The sequence below is a fragment of the Pristiophorus japonicus genome, chromosome 13 (genome assembly GCF_044704955.1).
Source record: "Pristiophorus japonicus isolate sPriJap1 chromosome 13, sPriJap1.hap1, whole genome shotgun sequence".
Classification (NCBI taxonomy): Eukaryota; Metazoa; Chordata; class Chondrichthyes; family Pristiophoridae; genus Pristiophorus; species Pristiophorus japonicus.
Window position 1 is genome coordinate 17,710,614 of NC_091989.1, and position 23,447 is coordinate 17,734,060.

The 23,447-nt window shown below is 47.3% G+C and overlaps 1 protein-coding gene across 1 annotated transcript in view; it reads right to left on the reverse strand.

Annotated features, from left to right (window-relative positions):
• The window catches only part of plxna4 (plexin A4), a 647,412-nt gene that overhangs the window by 80,449 nt on the left and 543,516 nt on the right, over positions 1-23,447 (reverse strand). The window contains exons 20-22 of the mRNA XM_070897188.1: positions 20,486-20,720; positions 17,798-17,940; positions 3,148-3,416 (exon numbers count right to left, since the gene is read on the reverse strand). Coding sequence (XP_070753289.1) covers positions 3,148-3,416; positions 17,798-17,940; positions 20,486-20,720 — 647 coding nt within the window. The remainder of the gene's footprint in view (positions 1-3,147; positions 3,417-17,797; positions 17,941-20,485; positions 20,721-23,447) is intronic.

Here is a 23,447-nt window from a genome sequence, read left to right on the forward strand (position 1 = left end):
ATTTCCGGGAGGCAGATCTCTGTCCCTGTGCCAGTCCGTGCAAGCTTATGACGTTTGGAAGCCAAACACTGAGCCCTGATTTACTGTGTCACTGCATCGCTCGTGAAAGGCACATGGTGGGGGCACTATGAACACTGCTGAACATCTGACCAGCAGCAAATCCCTGCCTCCCACCACCCCCCACCCCACCACACCCCGCCCCAGAAGCGCATGCACAAAAGAGGCAGAATTTGGAAAGGAGTGTGTTCGCTGCTATATTCGCTGCTTACAGCTCCGGTTCCAGTCCTTGTGAATTTGGGGAAGGCTTTGCTCCTTGAATGGACTCAAGACACAAGCAAGAAGCCCCGCTCACTGCTCCCCCCTTCCTTCGCCCATCATTGGCGGCCGTGCCTCCAGCAGTCTCAGCCCGAAGCTCTGGAATTCCCTCCCTAAATCTCTTCGCCTCTCCAGCTCTCTCTCTCCTCCATTAAGACTCTGCTTAAAGCCTACCTCTTTAACCAAGAGTTTGGTCAGCCGTCTCCTTCTTTAGCTGGGTGTCAATTTTTGTCCGGTTTATGTTCCAGGGGATGTTTTACTATGCTAAAGGTGCTATATAAGGCACAGTGCTGTTGTTGGCATATAATGTCAGGCCAGTCGCTGCTTGGCATCATGGTCCCCGACAAAAGTTACTGAGTAGCCCTGATTATCCCCGAGACTTCCAATCGTGATAAATAATGTATAGAATTCAATTTCATGCACCTTTTCCAAGCTTTCCCATTGGAGAATTAACCTCATGCCTTTCGTCATTGTTTATCTTCTGCCTTATATGGCAGGAAGAGGAGATGCTTTTTGATGGAGACCACAGTTATAACTGGCAGGAAGCAAGGCGTCTTCTCAAAGTACATTACAACAGTGATTGTACTTCATAGAAACATAGAAAATAGGTGCAGGAGTAGGCCATTCGGCCCTTCGAGCCTGCACCACCATTCAATAAGATCATGGCTGATCATTCACCTCAGTAGCAATTTCCTGCTTTCTCTCCATACCCTTTGATCCCTTTAGCCATAAGGGCCATATCTAACTCCCTCTTGAATATGTCCAATGAACTGGCATCAACAACTTTCTGCGGTAGGGAATTCCACAGGTTAACAACTCTCTGAGTGAAGAAGTTTCTCCTCATCTCAGTCCTAAATGGCTTACCCCTTATCCTTAGACTACGTCCCCTGGTTCTGGACTTCCCCAACATCGGGAACATTCTTCTTGCATCTAACCTGTCCAGTTCCGTCAGAATTTTATATGTTCCTATGAGATCCCCTCTCATCCTTCGAAACTCCAGTGAATACAGGCCCAGTCGATCCAGTCTCTCCTCGTATGTCATTCCTGCCATCCCGGGAATCAGTCTGGTGAACCTTCGCTGCACTCCCTCAATAGGAAGAACGTCCTTCCTCAGATTAGGAGACCAAAAGTGAACACAATATTCCAGGTGCGGCCTCACTAAGGCCCTGTACAACTGCAGTAAGACTTCCCTGCTCCTATACTCAAATCCCCTAGCTTTGAAGGCCAACATACCATTTGCCTTCTTCATCGCCTGCTGAACCTGCATGCCAACTTTCAATGACCGATGTACCATGACATCCAGGTCTAGCTGCACCTCCACTTTTCCTAATCTGCCGCCATTCAGAAAATATTCTGCCTTTGTGTTTTTGCCACCGAAGTGGATAACCTCACATTTATCCACATTATACTGATCTGCCACACATTTGCCCACTCACCTCATCTGTCCAAGTCACCCTGCAGCCTTTTAGCGTCCTCCTCACAGCTCACACCACCACCCAGCTTAGTGTCATCTGCAAACTTGGAGATATTACACTCAATTCTCTCATCCAAAACATTAATGCATATTGTAAATAGCTGGGGTCCCAGCACTGAGCCCCGTGGTACCCCACTAGTCACTGCCTGCCATTCTGAAAAGGACCCGTTTATCCCGACTGTCTGCTTCCTGTCTGCCAACCAGTTCTCTATCCACGTCAGTACATTACCCCCAATACCATGTGCTTTAATTTTGCACACCAATCTCTTGTGTGGGACCTTGTCAAAAGCCTTTTGAAAGTCCACATCCACTGGTTCTCCCTTGTCCACTGTACTAGTTACATCCTCAAAAAATTCTAGAAGATTTGTCAAGCATGATTTCCCTTTTATAAATCCATGCTGACTTGGACCGATCCTGTCACTGCTTTCTAAATGTGCTGCTATTTCATCTTTAATAATTGATTCCCACTACTGATGTCAGGCTAACCGGTCTATAATTACCCGTTTTCTCTCTCCCTCCTTTCTTAAAAAGAGGTGTTACATTAGCTACCCTCCAGTGCATAGGAACCGATCCAGAGTCGATAAGACTATTGGAAAATGATCACCAATGCATCCACTATTTCTAGGGCTACTTCCTTAAGTACTCTGGGATGCAGATTATCAGGCCCCGGGGATTTATCGGCCTTCAATCCCATCAATTTCCCTAACACCATTTCCCGCCAAATAAGGATTACTTATTTCTCTGCTGTATTACAAAATTCTCCCAGTCCTGAAGTTTGTTGCTTTTTCTGGCCAATTTATGTGCCTCTTCCTTGGATTTAACACTATCCTTAATTTCCCTTTTTAGCTGCGGTTGAGCCACCTTTCCCGTTTTATTTTTACTCCAGACAGGGATGTACAATTGTTGAAGTCCATTGGCTGTAAAGAACTTTGGACATCCGGTGGTCGTGAAAGGCGCTATATAAATGCAAGTCTTTTTTAAAGGTAACATTGTCTAAAGAAGTACAACACTGCCTGAGAGTTTGTACGGACTTGAGGTCGTCCAGGTCCACCTCTTTTGGCCAGACCAACTCTCTTTGCCTGCCTTTTTACCACAACTCTGTCTAATTGTCTCCTGAAGCCATTAATACCATTTTGTTGGGTGAAAATACTCTGCCCGATTTTCCTCCTTACTCTTTGTTCTTTACCTTGTGTCCCCTGGTGTTTGAACCCTTCACCTTGGTTCGCACCCTTGGTAACTCCTAACAAGACATGTTGTTTTCTCACTAAGCCCTGATCGGCCATATTTACGAATATTCCAGCTGTGGTTCTGGGGTCCGTTTCACAATGGAGTAGGTAATCCAATCAGCAACGTCTTACCTCCTCAGCAGAAGTTTGGGATGGTTCTTGCTCTCCAGGTTCTTGTCAATGAGGTCAGAAAGCAGCTGCTTCAAGACATCGGTGGCGTACTCGAGTTTAGTCTGAAGGACGGTCATGATTAGCGACGCGACGTTCCCTCGATCCCGCATGGAGAAGCTCCGCTGGGACTCCAATGTCCGGATGAAAGTCAACAAGAAAATCTTGTTGTTGATGAGCTGCCCAAACAGCGTCAAACCCTTCTCCACTCGTTCTTGCCTGTATCCGGGAACCTGGGGGGCGGGGAACAATGATATCAGATCAACAATCGAGCTCCCAAGCAGTGATCGGGCAAACCTTTCTTGTCTTGTTGACCCATAACATCTCGCCCACCACTGCCAACACAATAGCCTGGTGTTGGTACGGGTAGCATTGCTTATAGCAATACATACAGCTGTACCATTGGATCGATATATGTTACTGTAGTTGCAATATATGGAAAAGGTATAACATGCAAAACAGTGTAAACATTTGGGAAAAAAATAATTTACAAAAATGAGTGCCACCAACTCCAAAGATTGAAAAGTATATCTCTATGTTTCATAATGATTTGGTGTATATAAGAAAACAAGAGATTTTAGGAGATCATTCAGGCCCACCAGCCTTTTCACCACATCCCTCAATCCCTTTTCTCTCAGAGAAATATTTGAAACCATCTCTTGAATGTGTGGACCTCATGGTCCTCCTACTGCCACTTCTGGTGCTGAAAACAGAGTTGTCTTGATTGCTTGAGAAAAATCTATTTTTTATTCATTGGATGTGGGCATCGCTGGCCAGCATTTATTGCCCATCCCTAATTGCGCTCGACCTGCCTTATACAACTGAGTGGCTTACTTGGCCATTTCAGAGGGCAGTTAAGAGTCAACCACATTGCTGTGGGTCTGGAGTCACATACAGGCCAGAGCAGGTAAGGACGGCAGATTTCCTTCCCTAAAGGACATTAGCGAACCAGTTGAGTTTTTACAACAATCCAGTAGTTTCATGGTCACCATTACTGACACTAGCTTTTTATTCCAGATTTATTTAATTAACTGAATTTAAATTCCCCAGCTGCTATGGTGGGATTTGAACTCATGTCTCTGGATCATTAGTCCAGGTCTCCAGATCATTAGTCCAGTAACAGAACCACTATGCTACCGTATCCCAACTGCAACAAAGCTCACATCCATTTCAAAGCATTTGCAATTTCTTTCCAAATACCTGATGAAAGTTATCTATACAAAACACTAGCATCATAAACATCTCTTTTTAGAATTTAACAATGATGATATTGCCCCTTTTTTGTATGCACTTTTGTGCTCACCGATGTTAGCACAGCATCAAGCACTCTTAAACTAGGTGTGATGAGTTAGAGGCGGAGTAAAGCTCACTGCAATCTGCCCCAGTGATGTACCTTCAGCCCTAACCGACTGCACTGTGACACCCTTCATTCTCTTATAATGAACCATCCTGTGTTCTCTCTGCCCATACCCACTGAATCTGGCCAAACTTCCTTCACAAGATCCATTCGGGCCATTCGGTGTTTCCCAGCTCATCCATCAAAGCCCACCCATCACACCCTTTCTTAAATGAGCTCTGGTTGTATTCCCTCTCCACTAACCTGTCTAAAAGGCCATTCCAAATATCAATCACTCTGTGTGAGGAGCAACTTTTTGACACCAGCCCTAAACTTACCTTTTGCTGGTTTGAACCTATTCCTTGTCTGTTTGTCTTGGTTTAATTTGCAGTCGTGCTCCAGACTTCTATACCATTTACTATCTCAGACACCTCTGCTGAGGTCATCGTCGGTCACTTCCATTCAAGGCTGAAAAGCCCAACTTTCTCCTTGGAACTCAGTCCTGTGAGATGCTTGGGATCGGTCATGTGGTTCTCCTCTGAACCACCCAAAGGCTTCAACTTGACATGGGGGTCTTACAATCAACAGGCTTAAAGCGACTTTCCTCACAGCAGTCTGGGTCAGACTTGAACGCAGGCCACAGAGAGGAAGGGATCAGTGCCTAATCCCTTGCACCGCCCAATGTCCCTTTAAATAACGTCAGAGGTTTGCGGAGTGTTGAATCAGTGCAGTTACTTAGTGCCAGTTTTATGAACTTGCTCAAGTGGGGAGTTCAGTGAGGGGGAAGTTGAGAAATACGAACATTAGCTACATTATATACCTTATTAAGAGCTTCCTATGAGTGCCCGGGGCAACAGTTCAGGTTAGAGCTGTAGAATTTAAATTAAGCTTGAATCCTTTTTGAAGCTCTATGCATCCCAAGTATTTCCACACCCTTGTAACCTCATTAACAAGCTGATGGCTTGTGAGTTTTGAAGTCATTTTCTGTGGTAAATAAGACCAAGTATTATGTTTATGAAAGTGAAGCAGTTTATAAATAATTACAATCCATGCTTCCTACTCCGATGGAACAATTCTGTGTTGAAAGCCCAAGGCAAAATATATTGCAGGAAATTTTATTGCCAATCACGCCTGACTGCAGTTAATTAGGGAAGCAATTCAGAAATGGACAGTGTCTGGGACCCGATTTGATACAGCCGTTTAACAGGTGTCTCGTAATCTCAGTTCAGATTCAGGAAATAGTGAGGCACTAAAACGGATTTAAAGTGACAGCGCACCATGCGTCATATTGTCGGTCAACACTATTCCCCGCCGATACTTTTCCCCAGTGCACCATGGCAAACATTTAATGCCGGAAATCCGAGATTAAAGGCAGAAAATACTGGAGAGTTGGGGACCAGGTCGAGGTCACACCTTCGGATGTGGACCCTTCCGATGGAAGCTCAACTCTTCCCTGTGCCCATCAACGACCGAGGCTGACTGGCCTCAGTCAGAATACCGTGTCCAACTTTGCTCCCCTCACACGGTGGGTGATATTACATCGAATCTACGGCACAGAAACAGGCCATTCAGACCAACTGGTCCATGCCTGTGTTAGTGCTCCACACCAGCCTCCTCCCACCCCTCTTCATCTAACCCAGTCTGCATTTCCTTATATTCCTTTCTCCCTCGTGTGCTTATCTCGCTTCCTCTTAAATGCATCCATGCCCATCCACCTCAACCACTCCCTGTGGCAGCGAGTTCCACATTCTAACCACTCTCTGGATAAAGAACTTTCTCCTAAATTCCCGACTGGATTTATTAGTGACTGTCTTGTATTTATAATCTATAGTTTTAGACTCCCTCACACATGGAAACACCTTCTTTCATCTACCCTATTGAACCCATTCAAAACTTTAAAGACCCTTCATCCTTCTCTTTGCTACAGAAAAGAGCCCCAGTCTGTTCAACCTTTCCTGATGGCTATATCCTCTCAGTTCTGGTATCGTCCTTGTGAATACTTTTAACACCTTCTCCAGTGCCTCCATATCCATCTTATAAGGAGATCAGAACTGTGCACAGCACTCCAACTAAGGTCTAACTAACCTTCTGAGGCTTTGGAAAGGGTGCAGAGAAGGGCCACAAGATTAATTCCCAGTTTGAAGCATCTTAGATACCAAGATAGGCTCAAAGATTTGGGTCTTTGCACTTTAGAGAAGCGTAGAGTTGGGGCTTATTGATCAAGGTTTATAAGACAGTGAAGGGAATAGATTGTGTTTGCGTAGGCAATTTGTTTCAACTAAATAAGTTAGGGAGGACCAGACATCACAATGTCAAGCTATGTAAGGCCAGAATTAGGTTAGATGTTCGGAGGTGGTTCCTTTCCCAGAGAATAGTGGACCTGTGGAACAGGCTGTCGGCTTGTGTGGGGAACGCTGATTCGCCTCAACTATCACAGCGAGTTCCACATTCTCACCACTCTCTGGGTAAAGATCTTTCTCCTGAATTCCCGATTGGACTTGTGACTATCATATATTTAAAGCCTCATAGTTTTGGTCTCCTCCACAAGTGGAAACATCTTCTCTCCGTCTACCTTATCGAACCCATTCATAATTCTAAAGAGCTCTATCAGGACTATGCTTGCCATTCCCCATGCTAGATGTGAAGACTTTTTTTGTATTAAAATTAGAAACATGGCTTCCAGCTTTACCATAAATGGGTGCATCACTGGATGGAGGTCACAGTATGGAAGAAGAAGAAAATGAAGGGAAGGTCGACAGTGGCCGATTTTATGAATGGCCACTGCTGATGGCAAATGAAATCACGGCACGTAGTTTATGACTGTGACTTCATGTTCTAGACTGAGAGTTGGGGCTGTACAGACTGAGAGCTGGGGCTGTACAGACAGACTGAGAGCTGGGGCTGTACAGACAGACTGAGAGCTGGGGCTGTACGGACAGACTGAGAGCTGGGGCTGTACAGACTGAGAGCTGGGGCTGTACGGACTGAGAGCTGGGGCTGTACAGACTGAGAGCTGGGGCTGTACAGACAGATTGAGAGCTGGGGCTGTACAGACAGACTGAGAGCTGGGGCTGTACAGACTGAGAGCTGGGGCTGTACGGACTGAGAGCTGGGGCTGTACAGACAGACTGAGAGCTGGGGCTGTACAGACTGAGAGCTGGGGCTGTACGGACTGAGAGCTGGGGCTGTACGGACTGAGAGCTGGGGCTGTACGGACTGAGAGCTGGGGCTGTACGGACTGAGAGCTGGGGCTGTACAGACAGACTGAGAGCTGGGGCTGTACAGACTGAGAGCTGGGGCTGTACGGACAGATTGAGAGCTGGGGCTGTACGGACAGATTGAGAGCTGGGGCTGTACAGACAGACTGAGAGCTGGGGCTGTACAGACAGACTGAGAGCTGGGGCTGTACGGACTGATTGAGAGCTGGGGCTGTACGGACTGAGAGCTGGGGCTGTACGGACTGAGAGCTGGGGCTGTACGGACTGAGAGCTGGGGCTGTACAGACTGAGAGCTGGGGCTGTACGGACTGAGAGCTGGGGCTGTACAGACTGAGAGCTGGGGCTGTACGGACTGAGAGCTGGGGCTGTACGGACAGACTGAGAGCTGGGGCTGTACAGACTGAGAGCTGGGGCTGTACGGACAGATTGAGAGCTGGGGCTGTACAGACAGACTGAGAGCTGGGGCTGTACAGACAGACTGAGAGCTGGGGCTGTACGGACTGATTGAGAGCTGGGGCTGTACGGACTGAGAGCTGGGGCTGTACAGACTGAGAGCTGGGGCTGTACAGACAGACTGAGAGCTGGGGCTGTACAGACAGATTGAGAGCTGGGGCAGACAGAGCTCGGGCTAATTGCAAAATGGACAAAAATGGCAGCCAGTGACATCCAGTCACGGCAGCAACCACCGTCCACAGGTAGCACGCCTTGGAGGCAGGCGCACGGTCTAGTTTATATTAGGGCACAGTCCCCGAATGCAGCACTGGCTACACGATAAGCAGCAAATCTCCAATGGGATGCTCACTAAAATGAGATTGATTGGACACTAAATGTAATAGTGAGAGAGGAGGTCAGTAAAACCGAGTCACAATTATTACTGAATTAAAAATGTAAACGTTTTTCTATCCGATCAAAATTTGCATTTATATAGCGCCTTTTACGACCATCGGATATTTCAAAGCATGTTACAGCCCATGAAGTACTTTTGAAGTGTAGTCACTGTTGGAATGTGGGAAACACGGCAGCCAACTTGCACACAGCAAGCTCCCACAGACAGCAATGTGATAATGACCAGAGAATCTGTTTCTATGTTGATTGAGGGATAAATATTGTCCAGGATACCAGGGAGAACTCCCTTGCTCTTCTTCGAACTAGTGTTACGGGATCTTTTACTTCCACCTGAGGGGGCAGACGGGGCCTCGGTTCATCCAAAAGGCGGCACCTCCGACAATGCAACACGCCCCTCAGCCGAGATTTATTTGCTCAAGCCCCCACCACCTTCTGACTCAGAGACGAGTATGCTGCCCACTGAGCCACAGGTGACAATGATAGAAAAGAATAAGCTGAACCTCTGCCAATTGAGACTCGAAAGGCTTTGCGTTGCTGCTGAAATCCTGGCAGGGCTGAGCGATCAGACACTAAACAGAGGACTGCTACTGCTCCACTGAACTGATCCCACTTAAGAGGAGGATGGTGGCTCTGGGGTATTTCACCTACAAGTACTGCTGAAAGGATGTCAGTGCAAGGAGGTGGTCGCACAGTCTCTGGTATTTATCAGGCTACTTTCATTTAAATAACGCTGGAAATAGAAAGAGGCTGATGGCTGGACGTAGAATGAGGGGGACGCACAGGCAATCTTTAAAGCTATGAATAATGGTCAAGTTAAGTGGTTTTGCCACTTGCTGGACAATGAATTCAGCTTCCAAGAACCATGGGGCCCAAGTTTCCACAAGAAAAAAAACGGGCGCCCCTCCAAGCTGGGCACCCGTTTTCCGCGCCTAAAACGGCGCCTAAAAAAATCCTCGGTATTCTCCACCTACTTACAGGTCCTCTGGCCCTCGGCGCAGCCAGCACGAGCTGTGGGGGGGGGGCGGAGCCAGGTCCCGGCGCTGAAAACAGTGCCGGGACCTCTGCACATGCGCGCTACAGTCGGCACGCAAGTGCAGTAGCTCCAGGCGCCGAACTGTGTGGGAGGGGCCCGAAGCACGCAGCCCCTAGCCACTGTTTCGAAGAAGAGCAGGAGAGTTATCCTCAGTGTCCTGGTCAATATTTATCTCTCAATCAACATCACTGAAACAGATTATCTGGTCATTATCACATTGCTGTTTGTGGGAGCTTGCTGTGCGCAAATTGACTGCTGCGTTTCCGACATTACAACAGTGACTGCACTTCAAGAAAAGTACCTCTTTGATTGTAATGCGCTTTGGGACATCCGGAGATTGTGAAAGGCGATGTATAAATGCAAGTCTTTCTTTCGTTATCGTGGGGATGTCCGATACCAGGTCCCAACAGAGCTGGGGAAGTGGGAACTCCCAGAGTAGGGAGAGGTTCCTTGGCCCCTGGCTCCTCCACCAGCTACCCTGTGGCATAATATGTCTTGTGCACCGAGTGGGTGGAGGTCCTGCTCCTCACAAACTATCCCTGGAAAATTCTAGAAAAAGCACAACCGGAGTTATGGCTGGAGTCCGGCAGAACGTCTGAGGAAACCCAGGAGCCAATGATCCCAAGTGTCTAGGCATAATTCAAATATCATTGCCGAGCTCTTTGCTACGATCTATCATTCGGGAATAATATGATGAAACATCGAGGAAGGTTAACAGCTGGATATCGATTATTTTTCCGCTAGTTTAATGTAGTTACTTATTTGGAGGCTGCCAAGGAGGCTATGAAAGAGATCAGTTGAGAGTTATAACCTTGTTTTTTTTATTTGTTATGGCAATGCCCTGAACATGAATAACTTGCGTCAGTTCCTCGTTAGTATAGTGGTGAGTATCCCCTCCTGTCACGTGGGGTTCAATTCCCCAATGGGGAGGCATTCTTTTCAAAATGTAGAATTTTACTTCTGTTTCTTGGTATAGATTCATATTAAAAAGTTCCAGAGCAATATGTTTCTATAAAGGAGTTAGATGTAGTCCTTACTACAAGGGGGATCAAGGGGTATGGCGAGAAAGCAGGAATGGGGGACTGAAGTTGCATGTTCAGCCATGAACTCATTGAATGGCGGTGCAGGCTCGAAGGGCCGAATGGCCTACTCCTGCACCTATTTTCTATGTTTCTATGTTTCATCTGCATGATGTTTATAGTGTGTGGATAAGGAGGGGTCAGAGGAATATTGATACACCACCAATAAGGTTTTAATGTAGTTTGAGAGGGTGAGCTATGCATCAGTCTAAGCTCTCAGTTATGCCAAAGCAGATGTACTAGGTGGCACCAGAGAGCTTTATCAAGTGGTAAACGGTATAGAAAATGACCATCCAGAGCACTACTTCAAACAGGGTCTTTATGGATGGTGAGCCAGCTTTGGCCAATGGACTTCCAAATCTTTCTCATCTACCAACTTCTCAATTTTAAAATTCTCATCCTTGTGTAAAAACCCCTCCACAGACTTGCCCCTTCCGATCTCTGTAACCTCCTCCAGCGCTACAAGCCTCCGAGATATCTGCACTCCTCCAATTCTAACCTCTACTGCATCCCCTCCCCTCCCGTCGACCCATCATCGGCGGCCGTGCCTTCAGCCGTCCTGGCCCTAAGCTCTGGAATTCCCTCCCTAAATCTCTCCATCTCTCTCTCCTCCTTTAAGACGCTCCTTAAAACCTACCTCTTTGACCAAGCTTTTGGTCAACTGTCCGAATAAATCCTGGGTGTCAGATTTTGTCATATTACTCTCCTGTGAAGCACCTTGGAATGCTTTATTACATTGAAGGCGCCATATAAATGCAAGCTGTTATTGGTATCTCATGATCTGCACAAAGTATATTTACAGTGGCCTCTCACAAACTCCAGGGTCCGGAGTACATATGTTAACAGATGTTAATATAATTAACACGTGTTAATTACATTATAAATATTCAATCAGAGGCAGAGAATGACAATTTACACGGGTGAACAGAGTGAGAGCTTCTGGGCCACGAGAATGCCCAGGGTATCAGTCGTACGGTACAACCAACCCGAAAGAATAATTAACCTGTCCACAGCGCAACTCCCCCATTCATCACCCCCTGACACACTCCAGACTGTAGTACAACTTGTCTCGTTTATTTTGTTTTATTCATTCACGGGATGTGGGCATCGCTGACAAGGCCGGCATTTATTGCCCATCCCTAATTGCCCTTGCGAAGAAGGTGGTGAGCCGCCTTCTTGAACCGCTGCAGTCCGTGTGGTGAAGGTGCTCCCACAGTGCCGTTAGGGAGGGAGTTCAAGGATTTTGACCCAGCGACGATGCATGAACGGCCGATATATTTCCAAGGCAGGGTGGTGTATAACTTGGAGGAGAACCTGGGAGGTGGTGGTGTTCCCATGCACCTGCTGTCCTTGTCCTTCTAGGTGGTAGAGATCACGGGTTTGGGAGGTGCTGCCGAAGAAGCCTTGGTGAGTTGCTGCAGTGCGTCTTGTAGATAGTACACACTGCAGCCACGGTGCGTTGGTGACAGAGGGAGTGAATGTTTAAGGATGGGGTGCCAATTAAACGGACTTTATTGGCCTGGGCTCCAGTACTGAGAGAATCTCTTACAATCAAAGCGGCTTAAGAGGCTTGTGGTGCCCCTCTCCTGGTTGTTAGAGCGGTGAGTGGGAAACTGCTGCTTGCTCTGAATCGACTCTTGTTTATAGTGTGGAGTAGATTCCGGGCCCCATTGACAACACTGAGAGTTATTCATCCTCAGGATCGCGCATGCGCAGTGCTTCAAAGGTCATATTCGCAACATGTTTCTCGAGATTAGGAGCTGATGGAGATTATTAACGAGTACAAAGTGATGGAGGTGAAGGAACAATCAATAAGAAGTCACATTGGGATCTTGCTTGATTTATTTATGGGAGTCTGCAGAGGAATCTCCCAGAATGTTTCCCGCCATTTACATTGGATATTTTTCTTTTGCCTCCTCCAAGAGTTAGCATTCCTAGTGGTTAAGGACAGTGGTACAAGAGGCTATGCTGTCTGGGGGTGGGGTGAGCATGAATGGGCCTCGCAGCCTCACCCTTCTTTCCACGTGTTTGTAATAAATATCTGGTTGCTCGTTTCTGACTTCATTCCCTGTAAAGCCGGCAAAAGGGCATGAATAAAGCCCCCCCCGGATTTCCATTTCCGCAGGAAATTGGATGGGAGAGTGGAATATAATCTCCAAAATTCTGCTGAAATGCCTTCAAATATGAAGGGAACTGGACCGGTTTGGTCACCGTAGGCTTGTGGGCCTAGTTACAAATGGACGCAAACACAGAAGGTGATCCACAAAACGCCAGTCAGACCCCAGAATCTCGGGTAATGTGTCATTTAGTGACCATGCAGCGTGACCTTGACCAGGAAGACATGTTGCAAAGGGGTAACCAAGGGCCAAGCAAGAGACTCCTGATGCTCGCCTATAAATTATTTGATTTATTGAATCCCATTTCACAATTTGGCACGGTGACCCAGAACCTATGGATCCATCATCATCATCATCATCATCATAGGCAGTTCCTCGGAATCAAGGAACACTTGCTTCCACTCTAAAGATGAGTTCTTAGGTGGCTGTACAGTCCAATATGAAAACCACAGTCTCTGTCACAGGTGGGACAGACAGTGGTTGAAGGAAAGGGCGGGTGGGGAGTCTGGTTTGCCGCACGCTCCTTCCACTGCCTGCGTTTGATTTCTGCATGCTCTCGGCGACGAGACTCGAGGTCTCCAGCGCCCCCCGCCGCGATCCTCCGGTCGGGTTTTGCGGCGGCGCTGGGCAGCACCGCCGGGAACAGCTGCGCCCGGTGTGCAACCCTCCTCTGGTTGCGACACCTGCGAGAGTTTTGAGCCTTGCCCGACCCGCCCGCCCGGAAGTGCGCCCGCAATGACTGCTTGGGAAATCAGAGCGCTCCCAAGATCCCGGCGGAGAGGAAGGTAATGGCGATTCGAAAAGTAAGTGCGAGTGTTTTTTGTTTTAATTTTTTGTGCGATTAGTGTTGCGGTGGCGTGGGCAATGTTTTAAGAGTGTTTTTGTGGGTTTTCTTTTTAAGGTTGCCCACCTCCCCAGGCCTCTCTCGGAACGCTCCCCACGCGGCTCCATAGCTCGGGAGTTTCCCATCCTTGCGCCATGAGAGGTGTACAATGCCTCCCTTAGCACTGCGCTCCCTGATGCAGGGCCCAGATGCCTAAACCCAAATACTAAAGTGCAAACTATTCCCGGCTGCTAACCTTCCCGCCCTGCCGCCATTATCGTCCCGAAAACAGATAAACCTAAAATTCTCTCTGCTATCCCTCACAGCACCGAAGGAGGCCACTCCCACCCCACTGTGCCTGTCAGAAGTATAAATGGTAAGAGGTATATAAGCTGCAATGTTCCCTATGAGCTGCGCGGCTGCACAGCAATGGAAAAGGTCCCGCGCAGGCCGCTCTCTGGCTACTCCGCTGTAAATATTGCCCATGCGCAGACATTTAAAGAGACCACGCACTAAAAGAGCTAGGCCGCGCAGAACAAAGTGCAACTCACAAGGGACAGTGGTTACTGTAATAGAAACATAGAAACATAGAAAATAGGTGCAGGAGTAGGCCATTCGGCCCTTCTAGCCTGCACCGCCATTCAATGAGTTCATGGCTGAACATGCAACTTCAGTACCCCATTCCTGCTTTCTCACCATACCCCTTGATTCCCCTAGTAGTAAGGACTTCATCTAACTCCTTTTTGAATATATTTAGTGAATTGGCCTCAACAACTTTCTGTGGTAGAGAATTCCACAGGTTCACCACTCTCTGGGTGAAGAAATTCCTCCTCATCTCGGTCCTAAATGGCTTCCCCCTTATCCTTAGACTGTGTCCCCTGGTTCTGGACTTCCCCAACATTGGGAACATTCTTCCTGCATCTAACCTGTCTAACCCCGTCAGAATTTTAAACATTTCTATGAGGTCCCCTCTCATTCTTCTGAACTCCAGTGAATACAAGCCCAGTTGATCCAGTCTTTCTTGATAGGTCAGTCCCGCCATCCCGGGAATCAGTCTGGTGAACCTTCGCTGCACTCCCTCAATAGCAAGAATGTCCTTCCTCAGGTTAGGAGACCAAAACTGTACACAATACTCCAGGTGTGGCCTCACCAAGGCCCTGTACAATTGTAGCAACACCTCCCTGTCCCTGTACTCAAATCCCCTCGCTATGAAGGCCAACATGCCATTTGCTTTCTTAACCGCCTGCTGTACCTGCATGCCAACCTTCAATGACTGATGTACCATGACACCCAGGTCTCTTTGCACCTCCCCTTTTCCTAATCTGTCACCATTCAGATAATAGTCTGTCTCTCTGTTTTTACCACCAAAGTGGATAACCTCACATTTATCCACATTATACTTCATCTGCCATGCATTTGCCCACTCACCTAACCTATCCAAGTCGCTCTGCAGCCTCATAGCATCCTCCTCGCAGCTCACACTGCCACCCAACTTAGTGTCATCCGCAAATTTGGAGATACTACATTTAATCCCCTCATCTAAATCATTAATGTACAGTGTAAACAGCTGGGGCCCCAGCACAGAACCTTGCGGTACCCCACTAGTCACTGCCTGCCATTCTGAAAAGTCCCCATTTACTCCTACTCTTTGCTTCCTGTCTGACAACCAGTTCTCAATCCACGTCAGCACACTACCCCCAATCCCATGTGCTTTAACTTTGCACATTAATCACTTGTGTGGGACCTTGTCGAAAGCCTTCTGAAAGTCCAAATATACCACATCAACTGGTTCTCCCTTGTCCACTCTACTGGAAACATCCTCAAAAAATTCCAGAAGATTTGTCAAGCATGATTTCCCTTTCACAAATCCATGCTGACTTGGACCTATCATATTACCTCTTTCCTAATGCACTGCTATGACATCCTTAACAATTGATTCCATCATTTTACCCACTACCGATGTCAGGCTGACCGGTCTATAATTCCCTGTTTTCTCTCTCCCTCTTTTTTTAAAAAGTGGGGTTACATTGGCTACCCTCCACTCCATAGGAACTGATCCAGAGTCAATGGAATGTTGGAAAATGACTGTCAATGCATCCACTATTTCCAAGGCCACCTCCTTAAGTACTCTGGGATGCAGTCCATCAGGCCCTGGGGATTTATCGGCCTTCAATCCCATCAATTTCCCCAACATAATTTCCCGACTAATAAGGATTTCCCTCAGTTCCTCCTCCTTACTAGACCCTCCGACCCCTTTTATATCCGGAAGGTTGTTTGTGTCCTCCTCAGTGAATACCGAACCAAAGTACTTGTTCAATTGGTCCGCCATTTCTTTGTTCCCCGTTATGACTTCCCCAGATTCTGACTGCAGGGGACCTACGTTTGTCTTTACTAACCTTTTTCTCTTTACATATCTATAGAAACTTTTGCAATCCGTCTTAATGTTCCCTGTAAGCTTCTTCTCGTACTCCATTTTCCCTGCCCTAATCAAACCCTTTGTCCTCCTCTGCTGAGTTCTAAATTTCTCCCAGTCCCAGGGTTCGCTGCTATTTCTGGCCAATTTGTATGCCACTTCCTTGGCTTTAATGCTATCCCTGATTTCCCTTGATAGCCACGGTTGAGCCACCTTCCCTTTTTTATTTTTACACCAGACAGGAATGTACAATTGTTGTAGTTCATCCATGCGGTCTCTAAATGCCTGCCATTGCCCATCCACAGTCAACCCCTTCAGTATCATTCGCCAATCTATCCTAGCCAATTCACGCCTCATACCTTCAAAGTTACCCTTCTTTAAGTTCTGGACCATGGTCTCTGAATTAACTGTTTCATTCTCCATCCTAATGCAGAATTCCACCATATTATGGTCACTCTTCCCCAAGGGGCCTCGCACAACGAGATTGCTAATTAATCCTTTCTCATTACACAACACCCAGTCTAAGATGGCCTCCCCGCTAGTTGGTTGCTCGACATATTGGTCTAAAAAACCATCCCTTATGCACTCCAGGAAATCCTCCTCCACCATATTGCTTCCAGTTTGGTTAACCCAATCTATGTGCATATTAAAGTCACCCATTATAACTGCTGCACCTTTATTGCACGCACCCCTAATTTCATGTTTGATGCCCTCCCCAACATCACTATTACTGTTTGGAGGTCTGTACACAACTCCCACTAACGTTTTTTGCCCTTTGGTATTCTGCAGCTCTACCCATATAGATTCCACATCATCCAAGCTAATGTCCTTCCGAACTATTGCCTTAATTTGCTCCTTAACCAGCAATGCTACCCCACCTCCTTTTCCTTTTATTCTATCTTTCCTGAATGTTGAATACCCCTGGATGTTGAGTTCCCAGCCCTGATCATCCTGGAGCCACGTCTCCGTAATCCCAATCACATCATATTTGTTAACATCTATTTGCACAGTTAATTCATCCACCTTATTGCGGATACTCCTTGCATTAAGACACAAAGCCTTCAGGCTTGTTTTTTTAACACCCTTTGTCCTTTTAGAATTTTGCTGTACAGTGGCCCTTTTTGTTCTTTGCCTTGGGTTTCTCTGCCCTCCACTTTTCCTCATCTCCTTTCTGTCTTTTGCCTCCTTTTTGTTTCCCTCTGTCTCCCTGCATTGGTTCCCATCTCCCTGCCATATTAGTTTAAATCCTCCCCATCAGCACTAGCAAACACTCCCCCTAGGACATTGGTTCCGGTCCTGCCCAGGTGCAGACCGTCCGGTTTGTACTGGTCCCACCTCCCCCAGAACCGGTTCCAATGCCCCAGGAATTTGAATCCCTCCCTGCTGCACCACTGCTCAAGCCACGTATTCATCTGCGCTATGAACCTGTGAAGATGTTTGTAGAGCTGTTGCCTTGTGAGTGGCTTAGCCAGTCACATGATGTTCACAAGACTCAATAAAACTCCAGCCAGTTGGGACTTGGTCATCCACGTTGAGGTATGCAGTTGTGAGCCTAGTGGATGAACTGGTAATGTGCAGTGTGATTGTTAAACCCTTTGTTAATCAACCAACTAGTTCTTAATAGCAATGCGTTGCTATGAATTCTTAAGCAAAGAACCCATGAAGCAAATACACTACAGTTACAAGCCTTTTAAGGAGGCCCACCAGCCATGAACTATCTGCTCGTTCCTGCGTCCAGAATCCGCTTACCTCCAACTCTCGAAGAACAGGATGGTCTTCAATTCCTGGGAAGAGAACGCGCATGGTGTAAGTCCGGTAGTCTAGGAAGGGGATCCCCGTACCGTCCAAATCGCTGGTCAGCTCGTTGATGTCCGTCTGAAGCTCAGCAAAGGCTGTCAGAGGAGAGAGTGGCGGAATTATAGGGCTCGGTGAGAAACACGGCAACCCGATTAATTACGCAGCAATTAACAAAATGAACACAACAATTAAACATGCTGATAGGATAATAATGGCATGTCTGCTAAAAGCAAATAGAAATAATTATTTTGGTTTTTTTAACCCCTCTGGATCTTACAGACTGAGGTCTGTGCCAAAGATGATGAGCAATCATGAATCGCAGTGTCTTGTTCTATCTTATTTAGTACAATTTCAAAAGGAGTGTCGGAACAGCGAGACCTGGCGGCTTTTAAAAATAAAATATTCGTTCATGGGATGTAGGCATCACCGGCAAGGACGGAATTTATTGCCCATCCCTAATTTCCCTTGAAAAGGATGAGGTGGGCCACCATTTCAGAGGGCAGTTAATAGTTAACCACATTGCTGTTGGTCTGGAGTCACATGTAGGCCAGACCGGCTAAGGGCGGCAGATTTCCTTCCCTAGGGCCATTAGTGAACGAGATGGGTATTTACGACAATCCGGACATGAGCTTTTTATTCCAGATTTATTTGATTAACTAAATTTAAATTCCACAGCTGGATCTCTGGATCATTAGTCCAGGCCTCTGGATTCATCAAAGGCAGTCCCTCGAAATCGAGGAAGACTTGCTTCCACTCAAAAAGTGAGTTCTCAGGTGACTGTGCAGTCCAATACGGGAATTACAGTCACTGTCACAGGTGGGACACAGTCGAAGGAAAGGGTGGGTGGGACTGATTTGCCGCATGCTCCTTCCGCTACCTGCGCTTGTTTTCTGCATGCTCTCGGCGACGATACTCGAGGTGCTCAGCGCCCTCCCGGATGCATTTCCTCCACTTAGGGCGGTCTTTGGCCAGAGATTCACAGGTGTCGGTGGGGATGTTGCACTTTATCAGGGAGGCTTTGAGGGTGTCCTTGAAATGTTTTCTCTGCCCGCCTGGGGCTCGCTTGCCATGTAGGAGTTCCGAGAAGTTTGGGAGTCTTGTGTCAGGTATGCGGACAATGTGGCCCGCCCAAAGGAGCTGGTCGAGTGTGGTCAGTGCTTCGACGCTGGGGATGTTGGCCTAGTCGAGAACACTGACACTGGTGCGTCCATCCTCCCAGGGGATTTGCAGGATCTTGCGGAGACATCGTTGGTGGTATTTCTCCAATGATTTGAGGTGTCTACTGTATATGGTCCACATCTCCGAGCCATACAGAAGGGTGGGTATCACCACAGCCCTGTAGACCATAGATTACTAGTCCAGTGCCATACAGGAGGGCGGGTATCACCACAGCCCTGTAGACCATAGATTACTAGTCCAGTGACATAACCACTATGCTACCGTACCGATACACAAATCGCTGATGGTGACGGGGCAAGTTGAGAAGGCTGTTAAAAAATAAAGTATTATGGGTTGGCTTCAATAACAAAGGCACAGAGTACAAAACCCAAAAAGTTATGCTAAACCTAAATCCAAAAGACGGCATCTCCAACACTGCAGCACTCCCCCAGCACTGCACTGAAGTGACATCCTAGATTTTTGTGCTCAAGTCTCTGGAGTGGGACTTGAACCCACAACCTTCTGACTCAGAGCCTAGAATCATAAAGGGAAATCTTTCATAGAATCATAGAATGATACAGCACAGAAAGAGTCTGTTGTGCCTGCTCTTTGGTAGAGCTCTCCACATCCCGTGCACTTTCCCCATAGCCCTGTATTAGTTTCTCCCTTCAAGTATGTATTCAATTTATCCTCTGGTTACTGACACTGCTGCCACTGGAAACAGTTTCTCCTTAATTACTCTATCAAAACTGTCCGTGAATTTCAACACCTTTTATCAAGTTTCCTCTTAACCATACCTGCTTAAAGGAGAACAACCTCAGCTTCTTCTGTTTCTCCACATAACTAAAGTCCCTGGTACCATTCTAGAGAATCTCTTCTGCACCCTTCCTAAAGTGTGGTGCACAGAGTTGAACACAATAGCTGAGGCCTACCATAATTTAGTATAATTTCCGTGCTTTTCATTCTCTATTAATAAAGCCAAGGATCACGTTATTTAGTTTAGATGACCTCGTCTCGTTCTTCCTACCAAAATGAATCACTTCACACTTCTCTGCGTTAAACTTCATCTGCCACGTGCCCGCCCATTCTGCCAGCCTGCCTACATCTATCCTGAAGTCTGTTATTATCCTCCTCATTGTTTACTACATTTCCCAGTTTCGTGTCACCTGCAGACTTTGAAATTATGTCGTGTATCCCCAAGTCCAGGTCATTAACATATATCAAAAAGAGCAGTGGTCTTCATACTGACCCCTGGGGGAACACCACTGTATACTTCCTTAGGCTTAATGGCCTTTTCCCTCATTCTGAGGTTCCAAAAAAATATAAAAGGAGCTGTGTTTATTGTTAGTTTACAACCAGCCGTGAGATGGCTGTGCGGACCTTTTACGAAGAGTGGTGAACAGCCATATTGATTGCATTCTTATCTGCTGAAAGGACGCTGCAAAAAGCTTTGACTACAGGTAAGGCGCCAGTGCAAATTACCTTCTTTACATTCCAGGGCTACCCGGGACTCCAGGTTGTCCATCTGCATCTGCAGTCTCTTCAGCGTCAAATCGCTCTCCCGAGACTTCCTCTTGTAGGCGATCAGTACCATGATGATGAAGATGATGAGAAGACCCCCAGCTGCTCCGATGCTGATTATGGCTGGGAAGCTGAGTGGGCTGTCTGGGAAAATGTGCACGGTGCCAGGGGAGTACTCCAGGCCTCCAACCTGCGCCTGCAAGGGAAGGAGTCAGCTCATTATCATTAACAAAGTTCGGCTGGGAATAGGCCCAGCTCAACAGGAATGACTTTGTCGGGGGTTGTGGGGGGGGGGGCAACGACAAACGTTTGATGGCCATTGATTCTGAGCTAGATAGATAGATAGATAGATAGATAGATAGATAGATAGATAGATAGATAGATAGATAGATAGATAGATAGATAGATAGATAGATAGATAGATAGATAGATATAAAGATAGATAGATATAAAGACAGATAGATAGATAAAGACAGACAGACAGATAGATATGAAGACAGATATAAAGACATGTATAAAGACAGATAGATAGATAAAGAAAGACAGAGACAGACAAACAGACAGTCAGACAGACAGATAAAGATAGAAAGACAGGCAGACATAGAGAGATAGACAGACAACAGAAATACAGATAGATTAGACAAAAAGAAACTGGATGGTCAGGCCGGTAACGGAAACGTATCTACTCGATGCGCTTTCCAACGTAGCATACAAATAAACTGAACGGTTGCCTCCAAGGGCTTCACTCCATTACTGTAAATGTAACAAAATCCTGTGGCGGCCAGTGGCGTTTCTTGAATAGCTCCGTTATATAAATAATTAGCACTGAATGTATTTATCATATTATATCACTGTAAAAATGTTCTCTTAATGTTCTGTAATTGATGGGATATAACCTCAAGGCCCAGTCAGTAAAAAATAAATCTAACCACTTTGTCTCTGGCTGTTTATCTGACCATCCATCCACCTATCGCTCTATGGTATAAGAGTGGTGAACTGCCTGGATCTTTCAGTCTGTCTGTCTGGATATTAGCTGTCTGGGTCTATCGATCTGGCTGTTTTCCTATCTGTGTCCTTCAATTTACAGCACAGAAGCAGGTGTTTCGGCCCAACTGGTCTGTGCCGGTGTTTATGCTCCACACGAGCCTCCTCCCACCCCTACTTCATCTAACCCTACCAACATATCCTTCTATTCCTTCGTCCCGCATGTACTTATCTAGTTTCCCCTTAAAGGCATCTGTGCTATTCACCTCAGCCATCCTGTGTGGTATGGAATGAGTTCCGCATTCTAACCACTCTCAGGGTAAAGAAGTTTCTCCTGAATTCCCTATTGGATTTATTGGTGACTAGCTTATATTTATGCCTTGTCATGTTGGACTGCCCCACAAGTGGAAACATCTTCTCTACATCTACCCTCTCAGAGCAGGAGGACTTCCTGTCCCCCACCTTTGTATATGGAAGAGGCCCCATTTTTCCACAATGGGTGACCTTACCAGACAAGCATTTACCTCAGCATCCAACCTTTGTTCTGAAAAGGTAGCTTCAATGAACAATTAAGGGTAAAACAAAGTCACAACCTGCATCGTAGACACTCCTTACATAGCATGTAAAGCATCTGGCTGGGCCTACCACAATTTGCAACACGGAGGCTGTGTCAAACTGTGTTCGGAGCATCCCCCCCGCCCCCACTCCCGCAAGATGTCTGCGCTCCTCTAATTCTGCCCTCTTGAGCCCTGATTATAATCGCTCCACCATCGGTGGCCGTGCCTTCTGTTGCCCAGGCCCCAAGCTCTGGAGCTCACTGCCTAAACCTCTCCGCCTCTCCACACCTCTTTCCTCCTTCAAGACGCTCCTCAAAACATAGCTCTTCCTGCCCTAATTTCTCCTGATGCGGCTCGGTGTGGTATCTTTCGTCTCATAATATTCCTGTGAAGCACCTTTGGACGTTTCACTGCGTTAAAGGCGCTATATAAATACAAGTTGTTACTGTTGTTGTTGAATGCTTCAAGAGTCAAGCAGCCTGAAACCCTCCTCCACACACACCCCTCCCCGCCCCCCAACCCCGCCTCCTCCCCCCTCCGCACCCCCTTCATGGGAAGCAAACACGGTCGGTTACACACTCACTGGATCCTTTTTGTTGTTGTTGCCAGGTTTCTCATCACCTCTGTCGAAGACATTATCTGCAGCCAGACCTATGGTACTTCACTCAAGTAGCCACCTTTTATGCGGGAGCCTATACTTTGAGCAGGCTATTCCGCTCTGGAGGACCTTGCAACTAAGCTTGACCCTATGCTCACCCAGCATCCACGCATTCAGCGGGCGTCACTGAATATCAATCGAGAGCCGTGAATTTTGGCTAACATTCGCTACTGCTCCCCAACACCATCCACCCCCCTCCTGTCTTTCCCCCTCCCCTCCCCTCCCCCTCTCCCCCAGCCTACCCCCCTCCCCTCCCGCCTTCCCCCACCTCCCCTTCCCCCCCCGCCTTCCCCCCTCCCCCCCCCCGCCTTCCCCCCTCCCGCCTTCTCTCCCTCCCCTCCCGCCTTCCCCCAGCCTTGGGACATTGAGACCAACTGGAATGCTCCAACACTGCCCTGACTGTGCTGAGGGATCAAATCTGGTGGCTGCTTGCTCTGTATAGCTCAGTTACACAGTTAGTTGGCTTTAATGACAGGACAATAACAGCTACAGAGGTTATAAACACACACTCAAAGTGGAATGGCGCTGATAGTTGCAATAGGCCAGAGCCAGAAAATGCTGACACCACTCGATTGCATGATGCAGCACATGCATAACCGCCAAACCAAAAGCTTCAAGGGTGGATTTTCTGGTCCTTTGCGCTCCGTTTCCCCCCCCCCCGGAGGCGGTGAGCTCTTCGGGGCGGGCAGTCAGCCTCCAGTGGACAGCTGGGGTTTGCGGGGCT